The 21573-nt window shown below is 42.4% G+C and overlaps 1 protein-coding gene across 2 annotated transcripts in view; it reads left to right on the forward strand.

Annotated features, from left to right (window-relative positions):
• The window catches only part of GABRB3 (gamma-aminobutyric acid type A receptor subunit beta3), a 241130-nt gene extending 222171 nt beyond the window's left edge, over positions 1-18959 (forward strand). Inside the window, exons 7-9 of one of the 2 annotated variants that reach the window (XM_036919047.2) lie at positions 482-634; positions 4518-4762; positions 14259-18959. In XM_036919047.2, the coding sequence (XP_036774942.1) occupies positions 482-634; positions 4518-4762; positions 14259-14600 (740 nt within the window). In that variant the 3' untranslated portion in view covers positions 14601-18959. The remainder of the gene's footprint in view (positions 1-481; positions 635-4517; positions 4763-14258) is intronic. The other variant, XM_036919046.2, reaches the window with a different exon arrangement.
• Positions 18960-21573: the final 2614 nt, after the last annotated feature.

Below are 21573 nucleotides of genomic sequence, written 5' to 3' on the forward strand. Positions count from 1 at the left end.
GGCCCCTGAGCTGTCTCACTGGTCTGGGGTCAGCGCCTCAAATATCTGTGCACAGTGTTGCTCTAGATGGGCTGAAGGGACTGCTGGTAAAAGTCATTTTGCTCAATAAAGCGTTGAGCCAAATCTCCCCTGTTTACATTGGAGAAGAAGAGAACAGTCATCAATTTAAAAATAAACGACGTTTGTCGTTATTCTGTATTCTAAGCCTAAAACTTCCCAAAGTTTCCCAAACTTTGCAGGACAGTTCTCAGCACTTAGCTTCAGAAATGTTCTCATCATTGCCTTACAATTCTGTAAATGTTCTCATCACTGCCTTACGTTCTTCTGTAAATGCCAGCAGCAGATAGAAACAAACTGCATGGTTGTGAGCCACCCCCAGGTCCATGGGCTTTTCAAATATGTGCTGTTGAGCCAAGGAAGTCAAAGCACACTCTTGTCTGCCATGTCTTTTCTCCGCGTAACCCTTGTCTGTTTACCGCAGGTGCCTACCCTCGGCTGTCGCTGAGCTTCCGGTTGAAGAGGAATATTGGGTACTTCATTCTCCAGACGTACATGCCCTCTATCCTAATCACGATTCTCTCATGGGTGTCCTTCTGGATCAATTACGATGCATCTGCGGCTAGAGTTGCCCTCGGTATGTGCTATTTTTAAATGATACCTAAAATGTAAAGGAACCGTATCATTACAATATTAAGGGTGTTCAAAGGCTATAGTTCAACTTCAGTCTTTGACATCATGACTCCAGTCTTGCCCATGTAAGTCACTTTTTATCTTGAAACACTAACTTCATGCACAATTCCCTTGATGTGTTAATTTAATTATAAGGCTCAAATGTGAATTTTCATGCCCATGAAAGGGAAAATATGCTTGTTCAACATTTGCATAATAAAACTTTTTGACACTAATTTTAAAGCAAGGATTAAAATCTCCTATTCAGAATTATTCTGTGGCCCAGAAAGAAGACTTGATTCATTGTGCATTCTTCTTTTTTAAGTCAGAAAAATAGTCAAATGTTATAGCGCATAATTGGGATTCCACAGTTTAATGAGCATTAAAATATGTAATTAGATTCTGAGTGATTCCCAAGAGCTCCAGTGATCTTCTCTGGCCACTGGTTACTGAACAACTAGGTTATTAGCTGATGTACAGTATATATTATATTCCAATAATATTTCTATTTTTTTATTATTAAGGGAAGGCTTAGATTTTCAGAAACATTATTCTCTATTCAGGTAATGATGATGAAACTGTAGGGACAAAAATCATCATCTAAATACACTGTAGGTAAGTACAGAACTGAAGAGCAACTGTCCAGTCCATGCCTTCTTTGGGCAGGGTTGAATTTAATTCCTGAAAGTAAAATTATCAATCACATGTTAAATCTTGAAAGTGAAATTATCAATAATACTTTTAAATAGATGGAAAAAGAATTATCAGTACATTTGCTAGTCAATTAGCTTATAGAAAAGCATAAAAATTAAGGATTCCAGTCACTCCTCTTCCTTCAACAAAGACCTCCATGGAGTGCTCTCTCTGGCTCAGGGCGCCGTGGACGAGGGTGGTCTGGGGTTGTCTCTGTTGAGGAAGGGAGCACTTGTTCATCAGTCTCTAGCTACTCTGCATGCTTCAAGATTTTATGTTTCTTCTGCCTAGGGCCTGAGCCCCAGATCCACTGAACCGTTAGTGTTATAAGCCATCAGACTTCAAAGTTGGGTGCTGTAAATGGATGGTCTTCTTCAAAACCCTAAAGTTCATTTCTCAGTATTGGTCCTTCTAAAAGTAAAAATTTATATTAATAATTTAGGCCACATTATTTTGATTACAGAAAAGAAAAATAAAATATCTCTTGATTAAATGATACAGATTATTTTTATAAGAACACAGAAGGCACCACTCAGCCATCTGTACTGCTGTCATATGGGGAGGGGGGTCCCCCTTAGCAGAAGTTCAAGCAAGGATTCCATAACAGGCTCTCTCACCAGGAAAGTAGAGATTACCGATGAATTACTTTTTGTGAAATGATGATAATAAGTATGATTTTTTTTAATTGTTAGTGTTAACAATGCCACTTACCACTTAGTAGGATATCAGGCATTGCATTTATACCTCGCAATGCTCTAGACAATGGTTGCAGATTCATCAAGAGCCAGTCAGGCTGCACCACTGGGAAGTGGCAGGGTTGGGTTTTTGGCCTGGGCTGTGTGGTGGCACTGGCCACACTGTAAACCATCATGCCCCACCATTTTCCACAATGTCTAGATAGGAAGTAAAATGATACAAGGAATTAGTAAATGCGTTGGTCTGTTCAGCAAAAAGCTTCTGTGAGCCTAAATTAGACAGACAGGTAAGGGGCTCCTGGACCTGTGCTGATGGACTTAGACCAGACCTCCACCTATTTTCCTAGGGGCTGCATTTCCCAGGCTGGGCCTGTGGCATGTGCTGGCTGTCCCTAGCCCTGTGTTCTCTCCGCTCATTTCTGGGTCCTTCTCCTGAGGCCTGTGTTGCACATGTACACTCAGTATAGTCACCTGGAGAGCCAGAGCCATGACTTTCCTGAAAAGTACATTCTCCTTTGCAGAAAAGCATTCAAACTTTCTAAATGTATTTAGAAGGGGGAAAAAATGCAGCAGCATTATTATGAAAATTTTGAATAATGGTGAGAACAGTAATTTTGTAGCGATCTGTATGGTGTCTTCCCATTTATTTGTAAACTGTCATTTTCTCATTGCCCTTTTCAGATTTTGAAAGTCTTCAGGTGCACACAAATATTATGTTGAAGAGGAATCTAAAAATACTCTGGCTTCAATTTCATATATTCTATAAGCAATTGTGGTTTGCAGCTATACATACAAATAGTTCCTCAGGGCCTCAATCCCCTCCTCTTCTTACACTAGCTGTTCAGGCTGCGAGGAGGAAGCACATGTGTTAGTGATGGAGGACTGGGGTCTCTTCCCTGCTCTAGGGGTGACTGCAGGTGGGCTGAGAAATTCAGTCTGGAGGTCCTCTCTGAGGAGCAGCGGGGACGAGGCTGTGTGCCCGCAAGGATGGGATGGGAATGTGGATGGCATCACCCTAAGATGCTTAACAAATCCAACTCCCCTGCTGGGGAGGTGTGTGGGATGCGGGAGTCAGAGCACTGCCTCTGGGGGAACCCCGCGTAGAGCTGGCTCTGGGCTTTGCCCCTGGCCCGGGAGCATTAACCTTTCAGGCTGCACTACCTCCTGGCCTCACAACGTCATGTTCTGCTGGTTGCTGTGGCTGAGGCACCATGGCTAAGGCTGTCACACTAAAAAGTCTCCTTTTAGAGAGATGCCTGACAGGGCAATGAGGAAGATTTTCCCTCCATTGGATTCTGGAAGACACACAGATAAGTGCTTTTGGGGCACCAGTTTCATGGGCAGCAAGGAGGGGACCCTTTGGGGCTGCCTTGCCTGCATGAGACTTCTTATTGTATCCAAGTACCGTCTTCAGAGGGCAAGTTGGCCGCAGTAATCACCGCCCGACCAAGAAGTGAGTGATCGTGCCTTTCCTGCACGTATAGCCTCCCTCAGGTCCACAAGCTGTGGTCATGGCATCATGTCACTAACTGATGTGTCACTGTCCTCTGTGTGGCCTCAAATGATCCAGTATGAAATCTTTGTATAGCCAGAACCATGCCCATCCCTACAGAAAGACTGCAAAATATGGTCCTTACATGTTTGTAGAGACTAAGCTTAGCTCAGTGAGGGAAACAATAGGATCATTCACACACTGCTGTCTAAAGAGTTCAACGTCAATATAACGACACTTTTTTAAAAAGGGATCTGGTCTGTTGCCTCAGAGTGAGGTCAGATTCTATCATTTGAGTAAAATTATCAGCCCTTGACTTGCACGTCCTGAAGGACTTACATGGACTCTTTCTTGGTAGAGGAGGGACATTACTTTGTGAGATGACCTGCTCTCAGGAGCTTCACCAACCGTTCCTTTTCCTTGAGCTCGGGACTGGATCACGTCCTTAACAGTTTTAAAAAATCATTGTCTTGCCTCCCTTGCTCCATAAGCATTATAGTAAGAATGGCTTTCCCCTGACAGGGAGGCTCATTAATGAGCCCCACTAATGGCCTCGCTTCTGAAGCCATAGATGACTTTCTTCTTAGATTCTTCATCAATTCACTCTTCTTCCTGGAAGCCGGCGCATCCAGACGCTTAGAGTTTTATGTTAAATTCTGGGTTTGTTTTCATTTCTTCCAACTTTCATAAAAGCACATCTGCTGTGCCCCCTCCACACCTCTCCACCCCCTCTCGGTCCCATCCTGTCTGTGGGCCAGGGGCAGCCAGGCACTGCCCCCAGGGGTGGCCACGTCGGCTTCCTGACCCAAGTAGTACACTCCGTATTCTGTTGCCTTCTTGACTGCCCAGTACTATTCAGTCTACTATCTCCTACTAGTTCAGGCTGCCTGGGAAAATACAAAGGGAAAATGAGCTGCGAGGAGCCGGGCAGCAGAGCGGAAGCCTCACGCCCTCCTTTCCTTTTGCAGGAATCACGACCGTGCTGACGATGACGACCATCAACACGCACCTTCGGGAGACGCTGCCCAAAATCCCCTACGTCAAAGCCATCGACATGTACCTCATGGGCTGCTTTGTCTTTGTGTTTCTGGCCCTTCTGGAGTACGCCTTTGTCAACTACATTTTTTTTGGAAGAGGCCCTCAAAGGCAGAAGAAGCTTGCGGAAAAGACAGCCAAGGCGAAGAACGACCGTTCAAAGAGTGAAAGCAACCGGGTAAGCCTCCACCGTGCTGACGACTCACGCGTGCCCCTTCCAGACCCCACCCGCCCCTACAGCTCCCCCGTCACCACGGTTCATTGCAGAACCCTTAAGTAGGAGTTGTGTGGCCTTGTTGCTCATAACCTGAAATAATGCCTCCTGCAAGTCATTGAGCTTTCTATAAAACCAAAATTAGTGCAGAAGCTGCAGAAGCCAAGAGCTTCCCAATTTCCTATTAAAAAACCAGAACATGTGGTTACCATAATGGAGGAAACTCTGGGGTGTGGGGCCTGATCTCAACAAGCAAATGCATTTTTCTAGAATATTGCAGTATTCCATTAGTGGTAAAATAGCAAATTTTATTATCAAGCACACCACTGTGGTTTGCACAGGGTGGACAGACCGGTCTCTCATCCACCCTTCAGAGGGTGCAGTCCCCTGGTTCAAGGTCCTTAGCTGCAAGGCAGGAATAGTGTTTGGGGTTCTTGCAGATCTGCTCTGGCCCTGGTCCCTGCCAGGTGTGTTCTGCAAAACACCAGGGCCAGGCACACCTGGACAGCAGCAGCCCAGGAGGTGTGCTAATTTAGGAAGCCCCTGGGATGCATCCTCTGAGAGAGAGTGGAAGTTAGGCCCACCCTCTCAGCCCAGCTCAGCATGCTCTTACCTCTGTCCCATTATGAAGTAACTTTGCAATTAGATGCATTTCCGTTTATTTTTAAATAAAAACAGTATGTTATTTCAATGATAAATCATATTTTAATGAACACAGTATAGCTACTATATAATTTTTGTCTTTAGTCTTTCACCTCTTGCATCCTATCAAGTCCTCAGACATATATGTCTACCTGTTTACATGCTGGGCTTGTCTCTACATTTATTTAACTTTAAATTTTTCCTGCCAGACTTATTTCTCAAGCTCGTGAGTTTCCTTGCTCTTTCCAGGGCTCCTGGTGCATGGCAGGTCTGTGCTCAAATAGGGACACCGCAGCCCCTCAGAGTATTTGCTGTGTCCGTGGCCCACTGGCAGCCCGGAATGCATCCGCAAACGCTCATGAATGAAAGGAGTCAGTTCAATGAATGTCAATGGCTTTCAGCCTTCCAGCAAAACATAGAGCTGGTCAGAGAAACCGAAAATCTGTGAATAAAATCAAGCTTCCAGTGATAAATTTATCCTGAATCGCTAACCAGAAAATATACTTAGTACCATACTATTAAGTTTCTAAATAAGTCTGCATCCTACTATGACTGCATAATATGCTTTGGTTATGCTGTTTCCAAGGAAACTGGGATTTACCACATCATTATTGTTTCCATCACACAGACATAGAGACACACATACACATGCAATGCTATTTTTCCAAACTCCCTCATAAATTAAACAGATTATTCCTTTCTTCTAAATGAGATGGTTTAGAACAAATTGCTGTGTTGTAGAAATAACTTTTTGAGTGTGAAACTCAAAATTTTAAATGAAAACCCTCTAACATCCACAGGAAAAAATTAGACAATATAGAATATCTTATACATCAGACATTATAAATCAGATGGAGAAGAAAATTTCATTTTACTCATGAGGCCATTTTTTATTGTTTTTCTGAAAATTTATTTCTGTTTTCTCAGCATTTTGGTTAAAACCTTTATATGTTCATATTTTTGAAAATTTGTAATTGTAGATCAGCGTTTCAGGTCTGAGGCAACTTACAAATGCACGTATATTGCAGTTGACCCTTGAACAGCATGGGGGCTGAGGTGCTTATCCATCATAGTTGAAGATCTGCATATAAATTTTGGATCCCCAAAAACTTTACTACTAATGACCTACTATTGACCGGAAGCCTTACTGATAATGTAGTATGTTGTGTGAATTATATACTATATTCTTACCATAAAGTAAGCTACAGAAAAGAATATGTTTTTCAAATTGTTCCAAATCTCCAAAACATTTTCCAATATATTTATTGAAAAAAACCCATGGGTAAGTGGACCCGCACAATTCAAACCCATGTTGTTCAAGAGTCAGTTATAGTTTTAAATGTATATTTGATGCTCTTAAAGGTAAGTATTAAAAATTGTTGCCGGCTGTGCCTAAGAATTTAGTGATAATTTAAATATAGAAATGAATATCCCAGAAAGTTTATATCATGTGATGTGGATGAATTAAAGGAAAGTGAGAAAAGAATCTCACACTTTATGCAAAACAGAAATGGGCCTATGGACTGACCAGTAGCTTCAAGAGTCCTTTATAATTATAATTACTCATTCGTCTGCAGTGGTATCTCTCAGGATTGTTTATCAGTGTGGCCAAACAGGGCCTCAGGAAGCCCCCTGTATGTTACAGGTGAGAACCCTGAGGCCTGGAGGGCTGCATCTTTTCCTAGACTGATAGACTCTGGGCTGACAGCTAGGACTTTCATTATCACTGTCTTGGCTGACATGACTTGCCGTGACCTGTGAGAGATGTCTGAGTGTTGCCTTCAGAGGCTCCATAGGCCACCAAGGAGGGATCTGTGTCACCAGTAAGTGTCCTTAGGACTATGACATTATTAACCTTACTATAAAACCATGAGTAGATTTTCCTTATATTCAGTGGTTGTATAATATGTTAATGGTTGATTCATGAATGCTTAAAATGTTCACATATTCAATTAGTTGCTCCTCAGACCAGTGATACAATGTGAATCTTGACCTTAGTTTATTTGTGCTTAACCTCTATTTGTTTCCACATTATTTCTACACCCAAGAGTTAGGCTTTGGTTGCAATGCATGTATTCTGGTTACAAGCTTTTGATATTTTGCAAATTGCCCACTTGCTCTTTGAATTTCATGAAGTGGCAGAAAGTCATTCCTCTCAAGGAATCAGAGCTATTGAGTTGACATCATTCCTTTTATTAAAAGGGCAAAATTTCATTCCTTACATGACATATACTTTTTTATTTTTCTAAAACTAGAGTTTTTCTCTTACAGAGAAGCTTAAAGGTAAGTAGAGAATGAGATATCCACAATGTGCCACTCTGGTTACAGAGTGTAGGAGAAAATGAATGTCCCTCTGTGATGTATTCTGCGTAAGATGTTTTTCATCTTTGAATATTTGTGCCTGTCAAAGTTATAAAGCAGGAAGAAAACCTACATTGAAATCAATGATTCTAATTATAGTAGATATGAGGCAGACTCCTCAAAAATCAGGAGTATTCATGAAATGCTTCAAAAATTGCAAGTCATCAGCTGTAACCCTGTACAGGGCATTTCAGGCTTATATTTCACCCACAGTCATGTTCATCTGTCTTGAGATTTAAATTCTAAATGACAGGAAAAGGTCAGCATCTCTTTTGAACATATTTGTTTAAAATTCTTGGTTTCTAGGATTTAACAGATTTTAATAACCACTATTTTTTTCAGACAAAAAAGTAATCCCCCAGTAATTCTGGTGGAAATTTTCTACATATTGGTTCACATTTAAATGAAAACAATAGATATGTAAAACTATAAGTCTAAAGCAGCCAGACTAGTTTACACTAAGGACTTAATTCAAGATATACTGAAGTTCCTTTCAACATTATGGTTTCTATTACAGTATGTATTCACCTACTGTGAAATAGGAATAATGAAAAATTGTATTTACTCTGGAGACCTACCTTATATGACCTGTGTCCTAAAATGACTGCAAGCTCGCCATAAATGTCCAAAGCTCCCAAGAGCACTCTGATTTTGTAAATGAATGGTGATTCTGTGTTTGGCTTCCCTCAGGGTATTTCCTTCACTTAGAGTTGAGGGCACAGACTTAGATGTTCACCCTCATGAGGTCCTTGCCCAAATGTGCAACACTGGTCCCAGTAGGGAGAACAGGATATCGATTCATACAAATTTATCATTAAATCTTGAAAAATCAGCTCAACATTCAGCTCACCTTATTTCTTGTCTTCACTGTCCTTGCACTTCTGAAATCCCAACATACATTGTCTTTTTGCCTCGGATTCTGTCTGCTCAGACTCCCTTTCTTCGTTCACATCTTCCACCCCTTCAAGACCTAAGCCAGGTGCTGTCTTCTGATTTTTTTCCTACTACTTCTTTCCATCCCACCTCTGTCACTCCCTGCTCCAAGAAGTTGGTCCTCTCTGTGCTCTCAGTTCCATGGTCTGTGCTCTGTACTTGTGAGATGGCATATCACATTTCATGTGGCCACCATGCCTTCTCTACTAGACAGCATCTGGTGTTTTTCATCTACCAAAATATGCACACCATGGCTCAGATGCGGTAAATGCTCCTGGAACACGTGTTCACGAGTGAGCGGTATTTGTTATTGGTCTGGTTCCACTGATGTGTGTTTTTTCACTTTCCTAGTAGGAACAGAGGGGAAGGTTCGTAAATTCATCTTTTCAAAGCCAGGTGAAAGTGAGTCATTAGTACCATCGAAGTTCATCTGAATAAATACATCACAACGTTGCAGTCGGGGACCGAGAAAATGAGAAACTGAGTCAGAATGACCTTTAATGCAGAAGGTCATTCTGACTCGGTTGGTTTCTCATTTGTGACCTGACTGCAACGTCTGACACCCAACATGGAGCTTGAGCCCATGACCCTGAGATTAAGAGTCTCGTGCTCTGCTGACTGAGCTAGCCAGGCCAGTGTACCCCTGTGTCTTTATTAGGTTACAGAAAGCAGTAAAACAATCACTGGTTAATAATTATTGAATGTACTTTCTCAACGAATCAACCATCCACGAACTAGATATGTTCTTTCTGTTCCTATTGTGTTAAGTCAAGTCGTCTGGTTACGTGAGTTCCACAGCACGTTCCTTGTCTGGTTTGCCGCAGAAGGATCACAGGAACCGTTTGCAGTTCCCACTGCACTCTGTTCATAACTCATCGGATTCCAGGAATTAACACATATTGTTCTTTTTCTCTTAGATTAGTTTGAGCTATAAATCAAGTTTAAGCAGAAACTAAATTACAGGAAGGTTAACTGCTGGGGTGACTACATCACAAAATACTTCCGTCACTTCCTTTAAGAAAAGACACTTCTTTTTTTGGTATTTAATTCTATAAAGTTGTTAATCATACCCCTCTTTTTGATAAAAGGATCTTTTCATGTGGCATTTGGGATAACTAGAAGAGAGATGGTATTATTGGAATGTATTTAAAATTGTGTTTAAAGTGCAATATTCAATACATTTAAAAAATGTATTGGCTGATTATTTGAATTTCTTCCTTGCTAGACCCCTTAAGGAAAAGGACCTTTGATTCTTCTCTGTGGGCTCCACACCTGGCACAGGGCATGGTATGGAGCAAATGTGCAGTAGTTTTTTCACAGGAATAATCCTGAGTAAGGGTCTGGATCCTTCAGGGGCATGTGTTCAATGGGCATTCACCTTCCTAAAAGGACAATTGGAGCCTTCATCTCATGGTTTTGTTATATTTGAATCATTTAGAATGTAGAGAACATTTTTTTAAAGCTAAACGATGTTTTGTTTTTTCTACTTTCAGGAAAACAATTTAAGTCTTCTGATGCTCTAATTAATATGAAGTAAATCACTTATTACTGAAAAGAATAAATTCTACATTACTACTTTTAAAAAAGCAAGCGTCTTCTACCTTTGGTTATTCTCTGACCACCTTTAGATAAATTTTGTTTCAAACACATCAGCTTACCATTTAATACATCTTATTAAAATGTTGGACCCTTAAATAAGATCTAATTGAATTAATTTTACAGAATGTCTCAGTTTTTTAAATCCCTTTAAGTGATAACCTGTTTTCTATCATGATTCAAATTCAGATAGTTGGCGAGCGTCATGCATATTCACTGCAGTGCCAAAAAAGCCAAAATAACAGGATCACCCTGGTTGTTGCCTTCTCCACATAAAGATATGCAGCTTGAGCTCGGCAGCGCGATCATTCCCCACCCAGTTTCCTCCTGGGTGTCATAAGCACGCTGCCAGGAGAGGGTTCTCTCTAGATGCTGGCTTTCCATTTTTCCTGGTATGGAGGCCAGCTCGGCTACCCTGCAGTGCTCCCCTCCCTGCTCACAGTAGCTAGCTGCCCAGAGCTTCCAAAGCAGGTTCAAACCGTCCCCCTGTTAGGAAGAGTGGTGCCTTCGGTGGCCCCAGCACTGCCCAGCTCCTGGGGGGCCTGCACGGAGGGCCTGCTGCAGGCCACCCCCTCGCTGTTGCCTCCTATCTCAGTGGGGTCTCCATCTACCTGCCAGGCTTTTCCTTCCACATCCTCTTCCTAAAGCGAGAGACTCAGCCTCCTACACGCCCTTCACTGTCCTGAAGACAGGTAAACAGGCCTTTTTGTTGTAAGGATTTTACTACTAATCATTCCAGAACAAGATAACAAACAGAAAAGGTACAGAACACAACTTCCAAACTCTAACAAAGGTTTCACATTCCTGATACTTTCAAAATACAGGCCCCATTAGAATTTCTTCCTGCCCTGGATGAAAATAAATGTTCTCTGTCGGTGCTCTGTCCCTCCCGGCAAGAGCAGGTATCCACGAAGAGCCTTCTCCCCGCGTACGTGGTGTGACTGTGGCCCATTCGCATCCCCCAGCACCCTCAGGCCGGCCGCCTTCCATGCTAAGGACACAGTAGAGCTTCCTCGTCAGCCCCACCATGGCACTGCTCCCCTACCTGCCCCTCAACCTGCAGAAAACTGAGCGCCTCCCAGGCTCGTGGCGTGGGCAGTGCGGCCGTTTCTGCAGGGAGCTCCGAGGCCGCGGGGAAGCAGGATCCAGGAGCAGCTCTCGCTGCTTTCACACCCTCTTACCTGGGGAGAGGCAGAACTGATAGGGCAAAGCGTCCCTGCTTGGCGGAGACACGGCACGTTGGGTGAGACCTGGAGAGGCTGCAGGGATGGGCTGCGGGGGCGTGTGGGCTCGGCGGGAGCAGATTCTCAGACCTCGGGGCGGTTCTCGTTCCCGCTGCCTGAGAGGAAGCGGACCAGTGCGGTGCCCGCCGGACAGGGTGCCTCGCATCACTTTCCCTCTCAAATCCATATTTTACTCGGTATCTTGCTGCCTGAGTTGTGTGTCAGAAATATGTTTCTTTTCTACCTAGAAACCAATTTTCCTTGTCATTACTTAAAGGGTGAACTTGAAACTCTTTGACCTGATGTGCAGAAACCCTTAGCGTCTTGACTCTAGTCTGCTTCCTGTTCTTCTCCAGGCTTTCTCTCCTGTCACGACACGATGATAGGAAGGTGGTAATGACAGCAGGAGAGTTAAGTCTTCTATCCCTGGCGAGCTGAGTGTGTGCCAGGAGCATGCAGGCACCCGTTCTCCCGGGCCTGGGCCCACTCAAGCTAGTTCGCCTTTCTCACAACACTCAGGCACTCTACAAGCCTTTGCCTGTGATGTTTTTCTTGCTTTTTGCCTGAAAAATGTCTCCTCACACTTGAGGCTCAACTCAAATCCCTTTCTCCTCTGAAACCTGCCTTCTCCCCTCCTGTTGTTCGGATTGCTGCCCTAACAAACCACCACAGACACAGCCACAACATACCCAGCTACTACTGTGGGTCAGCAGTCCGGGTGCCGTGAGCTCAGCTGGGTTCCTTTCTGAGAGTCTCAGGAGGCTGATTAAGCTGTGGGTAGGGCTGTGCTCCCTTCCGGAGCCTCTAGGGATCAGTCTGCCCCCAGCCTCATTCAGGATGTTGACTAAACCTAGTCCCTGTGGTGAGAGGACTGAGGTCCCATTGCCTGGAGCCAGTCTTTGCACCTGGAGGCCACCGCATTTCTTATGCTTTCCCTGTCGTCCCTCTATCAACAGTGAAGCCAGTACTTGTCATGCTTCAGATCCCTGAGCTTTACCTTCTGCTATACCTTCTTTCTCTTCTGCTTCCAGCTGGAGAAAATTCTCTACTTTAGGGGCTCATGTGATAATATTGGACCCACTCAGATAATCCAGGATAATCTCCCTATTTTAAGGTCTATAACCTTAACTACACTTTCAAGGTCCCTTTTGCATGTAAGGTAATACACTCACAGGACCGGGGAGGAAGGAGTGACATCCTGATGACCACCCTTCCTGTCGACATTCCCACACCGTGGGTCGTCCCAGTCTTCTCGGTGCCCCTGCGCCAGAGCCAGAGCAACCCTGGAGCATTCGCATCCCTCCCCCTGCCTGGACCACTGCAGGGCCTGGGGCCTTCCGCCCCCCCGGTGGCCCCGGTTCTCCTCAGAGGTCCACACAGCCCGACCTCTCCTTGGCGGGGACTCTTCTCTCCCCGCCTCACTTCCTTCACGTCTAGCTCAATGCCGTTAGTGAAACTAAGGAGTGTGCCAACAATGGAGGAGACGCAAATTATACCAATAAATTATTCCTTCACAAAATAACTGATTTCATGAAAGCTTTATGGAAGAAGCCATAGACATTTAATCTAGCTCTAGAAGAATGGGTGGGCTTTCCACAGGCAAAGAGAGGGCAGGGAAGACGGCCCTTCAGGCAGCAGCAGCAGGGAATCATCGGGCACTCCGGAGAGCAGTGCGCACCCAGGGCTCTGCGGACGGGCAGCGGGGTCCCAGCAGCCCTGACGCAGCTCGGAGAGGGAGGCTGCGGAGAGCAGAGGCAGACAGAGCTCCCCGGGGACCCCTGGCCTCAGGCTCCTCAAACTAATACCGGCAGACCAACAAATAAGCAAATGGACCATTGGCATGATGATGAAAGGTCTGAAGCTGTGTTTGGCACAGAATAAAATGTCATTTTAAAATTCGGCTCCAATGTGAGAAGGGACTAGAGAGTCTTAAATATAGCCCTTAAAAGGGCCTCCTGCCCGGACCAGGACTGGGTGAGGAGACCTTATGTGGTGAAGAGGGGTCTCTATCTCCCTCACTAGAGTCATCAGGACTACCCATCCATTCCAGGAGCATCTACTTGTTTTTCCACATTGATTTAAATATTTTTGTATCATCAGGAAAGGGGAGAGTTAGTGGGACCAGGAACTCAGCAATGTCCTTTGACAACCCAGGAATCCACTACAGGAAACAGTATGCCTAGGGATGGGCACAGGCATATATATATATATTTCTATTGAAGTACAGTTGATACACAATACTATATTGGTTTCAAGTATACAGCATAATGATTCAACAGTTATATACGTTATTAAATCCTTACCCCAACTAGTGCAGTTACTATCTATCTACATAGATGTTACGGAAACACTGAATATATTCTCTATGCTGTACTTTCATCCTTGTTACTAATTAAACATCTTGAAAGGCATTTGTACATTAATTTTGTCTTCAGTAAAGACTTGGATCTGTAATGTGAAATTTCAATCTAAAAAAGCCCCCCTTATTTTTTAATTAATCTCCCATGTGAGAATTTTCAAATAAAGGAAGTTGAGCCTCAACAATGACATTTTCCTCTAAAACAGAGTGCAGGGTTAGACACATGGCCAATCTCTCATAATATTGTCGTGTGACGGCCTGATATTAGTCTGTCCTGGGTTTGCATTTAAAAACGAGATCTGTTGTCACCGTAGCTGCCTCATGACGCACTTTTTCTTCCAATCAGGTGGATGCTCATGGAAATATTCTACTGACGTCACTGGAGGTTCACAATGAAATGAATGAGGTCGCAGGCAGTGTCGGGGACACCAGGAATTCAGCAATCTCCTTTGACAGCTCAGGAATCCAGTACAGGAAACAGAGCGCGCCTCGGGAAGGGCTCGGGCGGCTCGCGGGGGACAGAAGCATCCCGCACAAGAAGACCCACCTACGGAGGAGGTCTTCGCAGCTCAAAATCAAGATCCCTGACCTGACCGACGTGAATGCCATAGACAGATGGTCCAGGATCGTGTTCCCATTCACTTTTTCTCTTTTCAACTTAGTTTACTGGCTGTACTATGTTAACTGAGTGACTGTACTTGATTTTTTCAAAGACTTCATTTAACACTGAGTGAAATATTACTCTGCCTGTCAAGTTTTTATACCTGTACACACACAGGGACACACACACACACAGACACACACATATATACATACGCAATTGTATATATATGTGAACTTTCTCAACATATATATAAAATACACGTGTATATGAGGATGTATGTGTATATGTTTATACACACAGGTGTAAGGGCCCATGTGTATGTAAAACAAATACACATACATATATACATTTTGCAGCTATGGACAATTTAACACAGGATGCGTATTAAAGAAAGTCATAGTTTGTTTTTTTTTAATTGAAAGAGACAAGCATCGTCTAAATATTATGCCTTGAGAATGAGGGCGTGAAACACAATATCATCCCAAAATGTGTCCTTTATTGTCATAAGTTAGATCATTTGAAGATCAGAAAGAAACTCTTAGTTAATCTTCAAAAACTCATACAGTGGTATTGCTAGTTTAAAATGAGTCACACACTTCACATCCTCCCTTTGAGTTTACCAAGTGAAGGCTTTTCAGCTTTTTTGGTAACGGGGTTTGCTTTCATCAGGCCCACTTCTGTACTGGGTTAGCGGTTGAGGGTAGCGGCTGCCGTGCGCTCACCCGTGGTCACGGACGTAGACAGATCCCATGTTAATGTCTGAATGTCCATCTTTTGAAAACCCATCAGCAAAGGATGGTGTCCCATTGTAAGTACTCTGATGTGCAGTGTATTTTTTTGTTGTCGTTCACTTGGAGTGGATCAGCTTACCTGTCATGTGGGAATACAGCGGCACGTTCTGGCAATGTTTAGCTGACATTTCAGTCGCTGAAGGTGTGCTCCGCATTGCGTTTGGATTTCTAGGCCTGACATCCAACAGAAAGCATAGATGTCTCAGGTTATTTGTTACTCTAAGGTAAAACCATCCAGGATGATTTCCCCCCTTGTCTTTACAACGTCAATCATTCTTACAACAGTATATGTTAACATAAAGTATATTTGCATAATATGCATATATATATACATAATATATATATACATATATTCATATATTTACCAAGGTTTTGTTTTTTACGCTTGCTATCACAGCAGCATGCAATACCATATTTTTCTTCATGTGATGTAACTACTTTCTGTTATCTAGAATTAAAATTGAAGCTAAAACACTTCCACCATTCAATTTCAGAAACTGAGAAACATCCTCATGCCTTTATTTCTGTATCTGACATATTTCATAAGCACATCCAACTACTCCTAGTCTAACTAGGATGCTACAAGGAACATGACCAGGACCCACCACGCATCACCCGTGGCCCACGAGCGCTCTCCGAGGCAAAGGAGAGCAACCTGACAACAAACACTGTCCCTTTGGGTTCTTTCTGATCCACAGCCTCATCAGTATTTGGACTTTTTAAAGCTCGTAGAAACAAGACAAGGTGCACCGGTTTCATAGACGCAACCTTAACTTACTATTTAGATGAGATCTTTCTAAAGAAAAAAAAAGAGATGATATATTTTTTGTAAACAATATTTCTATCACAGGCCTCCATAAACTGAAATGACTACAGTTGTGTAAACAGATGTCACAGTGAAGTTAAGCATTTGGAGAAAAAAAGAAAAAGCAAAATATTCAGGAAAGAACTGCTAAATTAATTCTTTATCCCCAAATACCACATATGCCTCACCCTCTGTGTTCTGTCCGAAACTAATGACCAGAACCTCGTCCGGCATGCTAATGGCTGGCACTGGGTTTTCTCCACGTGGAGAGAGGCGCCACCTTTCCCACGGATGCATGTGGTGTGGGCTGTCGCCATGAGCTGACCACTCTGATTTTTTCTTTGGCAGCCATACAACCTTTAATTTGTGGGAATCCAACAGTTCAAGCCCACTGTCAGGTCACATGTAATCCACAAAGTTTCATGCTAGAAGCAGTGACCAGTGTTTTTACCCTTCCCTTGTCTTCAGTGTCTTCTCCCCACCGCTGCGCTCTGGTTTCAGTTTTCTCTAGAGACTAGCCAGTGATTTCTTGATCTTTGGCTTTTCTCTGACCATGTTCTTTATGGGTAACAACGGGGGATCCTAAAAGTTAAACAGATTGGGAAAAACCTTGTAAGTGGCCTTATCATTGTTAACATGTTAAAGATAAAAAAGACATTTGTGAAGACCTTATCCCTTTCAATACTTCAGGTATCTCTGTATCCAGTGATTCAAGGAATGAACTCCATATGCAGAAGAGGGACCCCAAAATGCAAATGAATGTGGACAAAAGCAGCCAATGGTCGATATAAGTGTACAATTTATACTACTCTGAACTGTGGCATTAATTTTTCCTGTGAGAAAAAATTATTCAAAATGTTTTTGATGTGTAGTTGAGATACCCATCTATTAAAGGCAGAGACCCCCCTGGGGCTCAGAAGAGCCACAGTCTACTTCCCAAGGTTTTCTGGATATAAATTTGCATGGTATAGTCATAATAGCTTTTGAGCTTTTTATATGCATTTGGCACCAAGACTGGGATCCACAACTTTGTAGACACTGCGATGAAGTTAACATAATAGCTATACTATAAATAGTGTTTGTAACTACACACTCACATACACACACAAACACACAAATACATACATATATTCTGTAAAAAAAAAAAACTTTTAAAGATCCTTGGGTATGTGTTTGCTTTACTCCATTTCAGAAGAAAATTACTTTTCTTCTAATAAAATTATTTTATAGCTTCTCCATTTTTAAAAGTTGTGAGAAATATTGAGAAGCAAAACTGTGCAGACAGAGGAGCTGAGCCTGGTTCTATTCTGTTACAATGGCCTCTCACTACTCCACGTTAGTCATTGGAGACAGTGAGCGAGCCGTACTGATGAATTGGGAGCCTGGACCTCTGACATGAACGTGAGGTGGCTGTTACGCACATCCAGACCTTTTGAGTAAGGAGAGAAAAGTTGGTTTGGGAATATAATGATATTCTCTCTCAACAACTGAACATAATAAAAAGTTAATTTTCTATGTAGTCCTGTCTTTCCAAAATGCTTTGCAGGGGCTCAAAATGTACAGCAGAATGTTGTTATGACAGTTTGTTATTACTCATATGCAGATATGCTTGAGACAATTCAAGAGCCTGACTATATAAATCCCATCGAGAAAGACTGATAAAATTTGAGTAATCATTAAAACAAGGGTTATTCTTGTTCACCAACCCCAGGACTGGAGAGGGGTTTCACTGTCTATACCATGAGCTATTCATTTCTCCTGGATCATAAATGAACTAGAAAGTATGCCATGATAATATTCCTGTTAGGTTTGAAAATTACACATACATCTGCAATCTCTTGTTTTCAATGCCAGCATCCAGAATTTTTGAAATACTCAGTCACTCACATTAAGGGTACTTCTCTGTTCAGCTGCAAAATTAATATTTTCACCAAGGAGATCATCTCAGGTGATGCCAAGCATGTCTGTGACTGGTTTCAAGGGGACAGGCACATTGCAGCTGTAGGTGTTCATCTTTTAGCATCTTTTAGATGAGCCCATTTGTGCATGCCCCACAATGGTGTGATCTAAAACAGAGAATGTGTCCAGTTGAATCTCCTCCCTTGAAATTATAAACTATCTCCTAATTCATCCACCTGAAAACGAGTTCCTATTTCTGACCATTTTTATGTAAGAAAAACTGAACAGTTGGTGAAATGTTTTGTTTTTCATGGAACTGACTGCCTCTCATCTTGTGTGAGTACGTGGTCAGAGTAACATTGAATTGTGGGGCAAAGAGCTGCCTGGGTGCATTGAATTTCCCAGAACACTAGCTAGTGTGCCTTGGATTGATTACCTCTTCTACTGCATTGAAAGGTGCCATGTTTTCCTGAAATACTCAATCCCCAGCACCTGGGTAAACAGCGACCTCCCAGAGATCGGCTCCTCTACCTTGCCCTAGGGTAAACTCCAGAAACAAGTTTTGTCATTCTTGTCTCATATTTCTACTTCCCAAGTCAGTAAGTGTGTTGAAGGTAAGTACAGGATTATTCTAATAGGAATAGGCAGTTGCTGTCATGATCAAGTCCCATGTTGATTTCATTTCATTGTAAAGGTAAATCAACCCAGTTTTGCTTAAGCACATTGATGTGATTTTTTGGTATTATTTGACATGGAAAAAAAAACAAAATTGAGTGATAGATACAATATGAAACTTGTTGAATGAATTCAAATTTATTAAAAAAAGACTAACTGACTTAAATGTGAAGGCTGATTTCTTTTTTCTTCCTAGGCAATTTATTATGGAGACAGTGTGATTATTTTCAAGATGTGTTTAGTTGCACATGCCCATTTAGGTTTTGCTCAAAGTAAAAAGAAGGTGGCTCACAGCTGACTGGCCGTGAGACCAATTGAACCATGACTTTTTTCCAACCATTTATTCTGAACTTCAAAGGACAACTAGACACACAGAGATACTTCTTGTCTCTGTCTTCAAAGAAGTTGTTTTAAGAGAGAAATAATTTTATGTTAAAGGCCAGGAACCAACCTACCAAAAAGCTCTGTACATGTGGTATTTGGGCCTTACTCTTTAAAGAGTCGTGGCTACTAAAGGCAATTTGCCTTGTTCCCTTTTGCGTGAGAAAATAACCAGCAATGCCTCTAAGTGAGTGAGTGCGTCATGAGTGGTTCAGTCAGGTGGTCAGACACCTCAAGCCAGACAGAACTTTTATTGAGAAATATACCTCCAGGCTCCCAGAAAGGCTGCTGGCTCACCTATAAACACCTTAAACGGAAAGCTGCCCACTGCGGTTGTCAGCCTTACAAAACGCCGAGCCACTTAGTATTTAGTGGAGGTGGGAGGTGTGACTTTATGCACTCTAAGCAGAATAATATAAATTCTTCAGGAATTCTTTACAGGTCTCCTTTCTTTTTCTTCCTTCCTTCCTTCCCTCCCTCCCTCCCTCTCTCTCTCAACCTCTCCCTCCTTTCTTTCATTCTCTTCTCTTGTTTTTTTCTTTTTGCATGTGTTTTTACACCCCTGGCCTCCTTTGGACCCTGGCTTGCGCATATTTCACATGAGTTTTGCCTTGTCTAGATCTAGAACATCACGTCACTAGGCTGTAATAGTATTCATTTGGATGACCAGTTTAAATTTTCCCACTTTTGAGTGACCAGGAAAGCATCACTGAATGCAGGGTAGTTATAGCCAGCACGCCTCCACCCAGAACCTGCTCATTCCTGGGTCCCTTGGCCTCCACGACCCACACACACAATTGGCACCACTTTACACTTCTTACCATCCTCCTTTTTACCAGCTTCTAAAGGGTGGGATTGTCAACTGTTCCTTAAGTGAGAAAATTGTTCTTCAGTTCTAGAAGACAGACTCTTTGGAACTCATGATATCACTTTTGAGGTAGGACATTTAGCTCCTGATAAGACTAAACCAGTAATAGTTACCGGTGGAGGCTCTCCTGGCCTTAGACTTACTCTATGCCTCTTGCTCTTGGAAGCCACAAGCAAGCCATGCAGAGTGCTTGTCAGCAAAATGCAGCTCGCCGAGACAGCCGGCTTTACGGCCCATCTGCTGTGGGTGTGCATCCTGAGACCAAACAGGAAAGTAGGGGGTGACCCTCGTGGTCAGATGAATGTAAGAAAATATCTTTACAACTGAAATCTTCATTTCTAATTTCACTAGGTTTAGGCAGTTTTCCACTGACACTCCATTTTTTAGGTAAAGATATTAATACCCCATTCCTCCCTTGTGTTTATTTTTCCCTTTCTCGCCTCCCTTCTGTTAACTGTGAACCATACTTTCACATGATCAAGGTTGAAAACATATACATTTGCCTACAATCAAAAGTATATTTCACTATTTACTCTTTTGTTTATTAGATTGATCTAAGGGTTGAAAAATAATGAACAATCCACATTATTGAGCTCTACAGCATTAGGGCAGTTCAAAATTTAGTATTTCTTGAATGTGTAAAGATAAACATTAGAAGAAGTTAGAAATACTGTAGTTCAGAGTTTTTCTACCTGGAACATGGGGTCATTTGATGATGTGTGAGAAAAGAGGTGTCTGGCAGGGGTACTGCATTGTGAGGGCAGAGAGCCTTCAGCATCGCATGTTCAGCATCGTAGCTGTATTTCAGCCTTTAGGATTTACCTATGATTTAATTCTAAAAGTTGTTGAGTAAGTATATAAATATTCCTCAAAGTGGAGCTGAGCAGCCTGCTCAGACTTCTTTAGTCCAGTGTCTCAACTCTGGGCTACTTGAAAGAGAATATTCCTAAGGTCCAGATCAAACCACTTTTCCCTACAGTACTTCAATTGTTCCAAGCCTCACAACATATATGTTTGCAGGAAGACTTTCCCAATTTTTTCTAAGACTTTCTTAAATGTAATTCCTCCCAATCAACCACAAATATCCATTCTGGCATTTCGAATTTGCATTCACTTAGTAAGGAAATAATGATATACTTTCTTGGCCACATACCTAGCATTATCTACTTTCATCATTAAATTGTTTGCTATATTTTCCATATTTCTACATGAAAATATTCTTTGTGGCATTGACTAACTAAATATTCTTTGTGGCATTGACTAACTTCCCATGCAAATTAGGACTGCTTGCTTTTTGGACCTGTTGCAAAACATCCCATGATTTGTTTCCATTGGACTCCTGGATTAGGTCCACCATTTTTTTTAATAGCCTATGTCTTCCCTTTTCCTGATGTTATTCCTCGTTTGCCAAAGTTCATCCTCAATTAATGTCTGAGGAATGGGTATGGAACAGAAAGTTTCTGAGGCTTTTTCATCTTGGGTCCTTTATGTTTTATTGGTAGTTAGCTAGATATGACATGGATTGAAAGTAATTTTCCAGAATTTTTAAATCATTGTGCCGTTGTATTCTATTTTCCAGTGACACTGGCTTGATGTCAGCTGATCCTCATGTACTTGTAGGGACTCACCCCCAACTCC

The sequence above is a fragment of the Manis pentadactyla genome, chromosome 18, assembly GCF_030020395.1.
Source record: "Manis pentadactyla isolate mManPen7 chromosome 18, mManPen7.hap1, whole genome shotgun sequence".
Lineage (NCBI taxonomy): Eukaryota > Metazoa > Chordata > Mammalia > Pholidota > Manidae > Manis > Manis pentadactyla.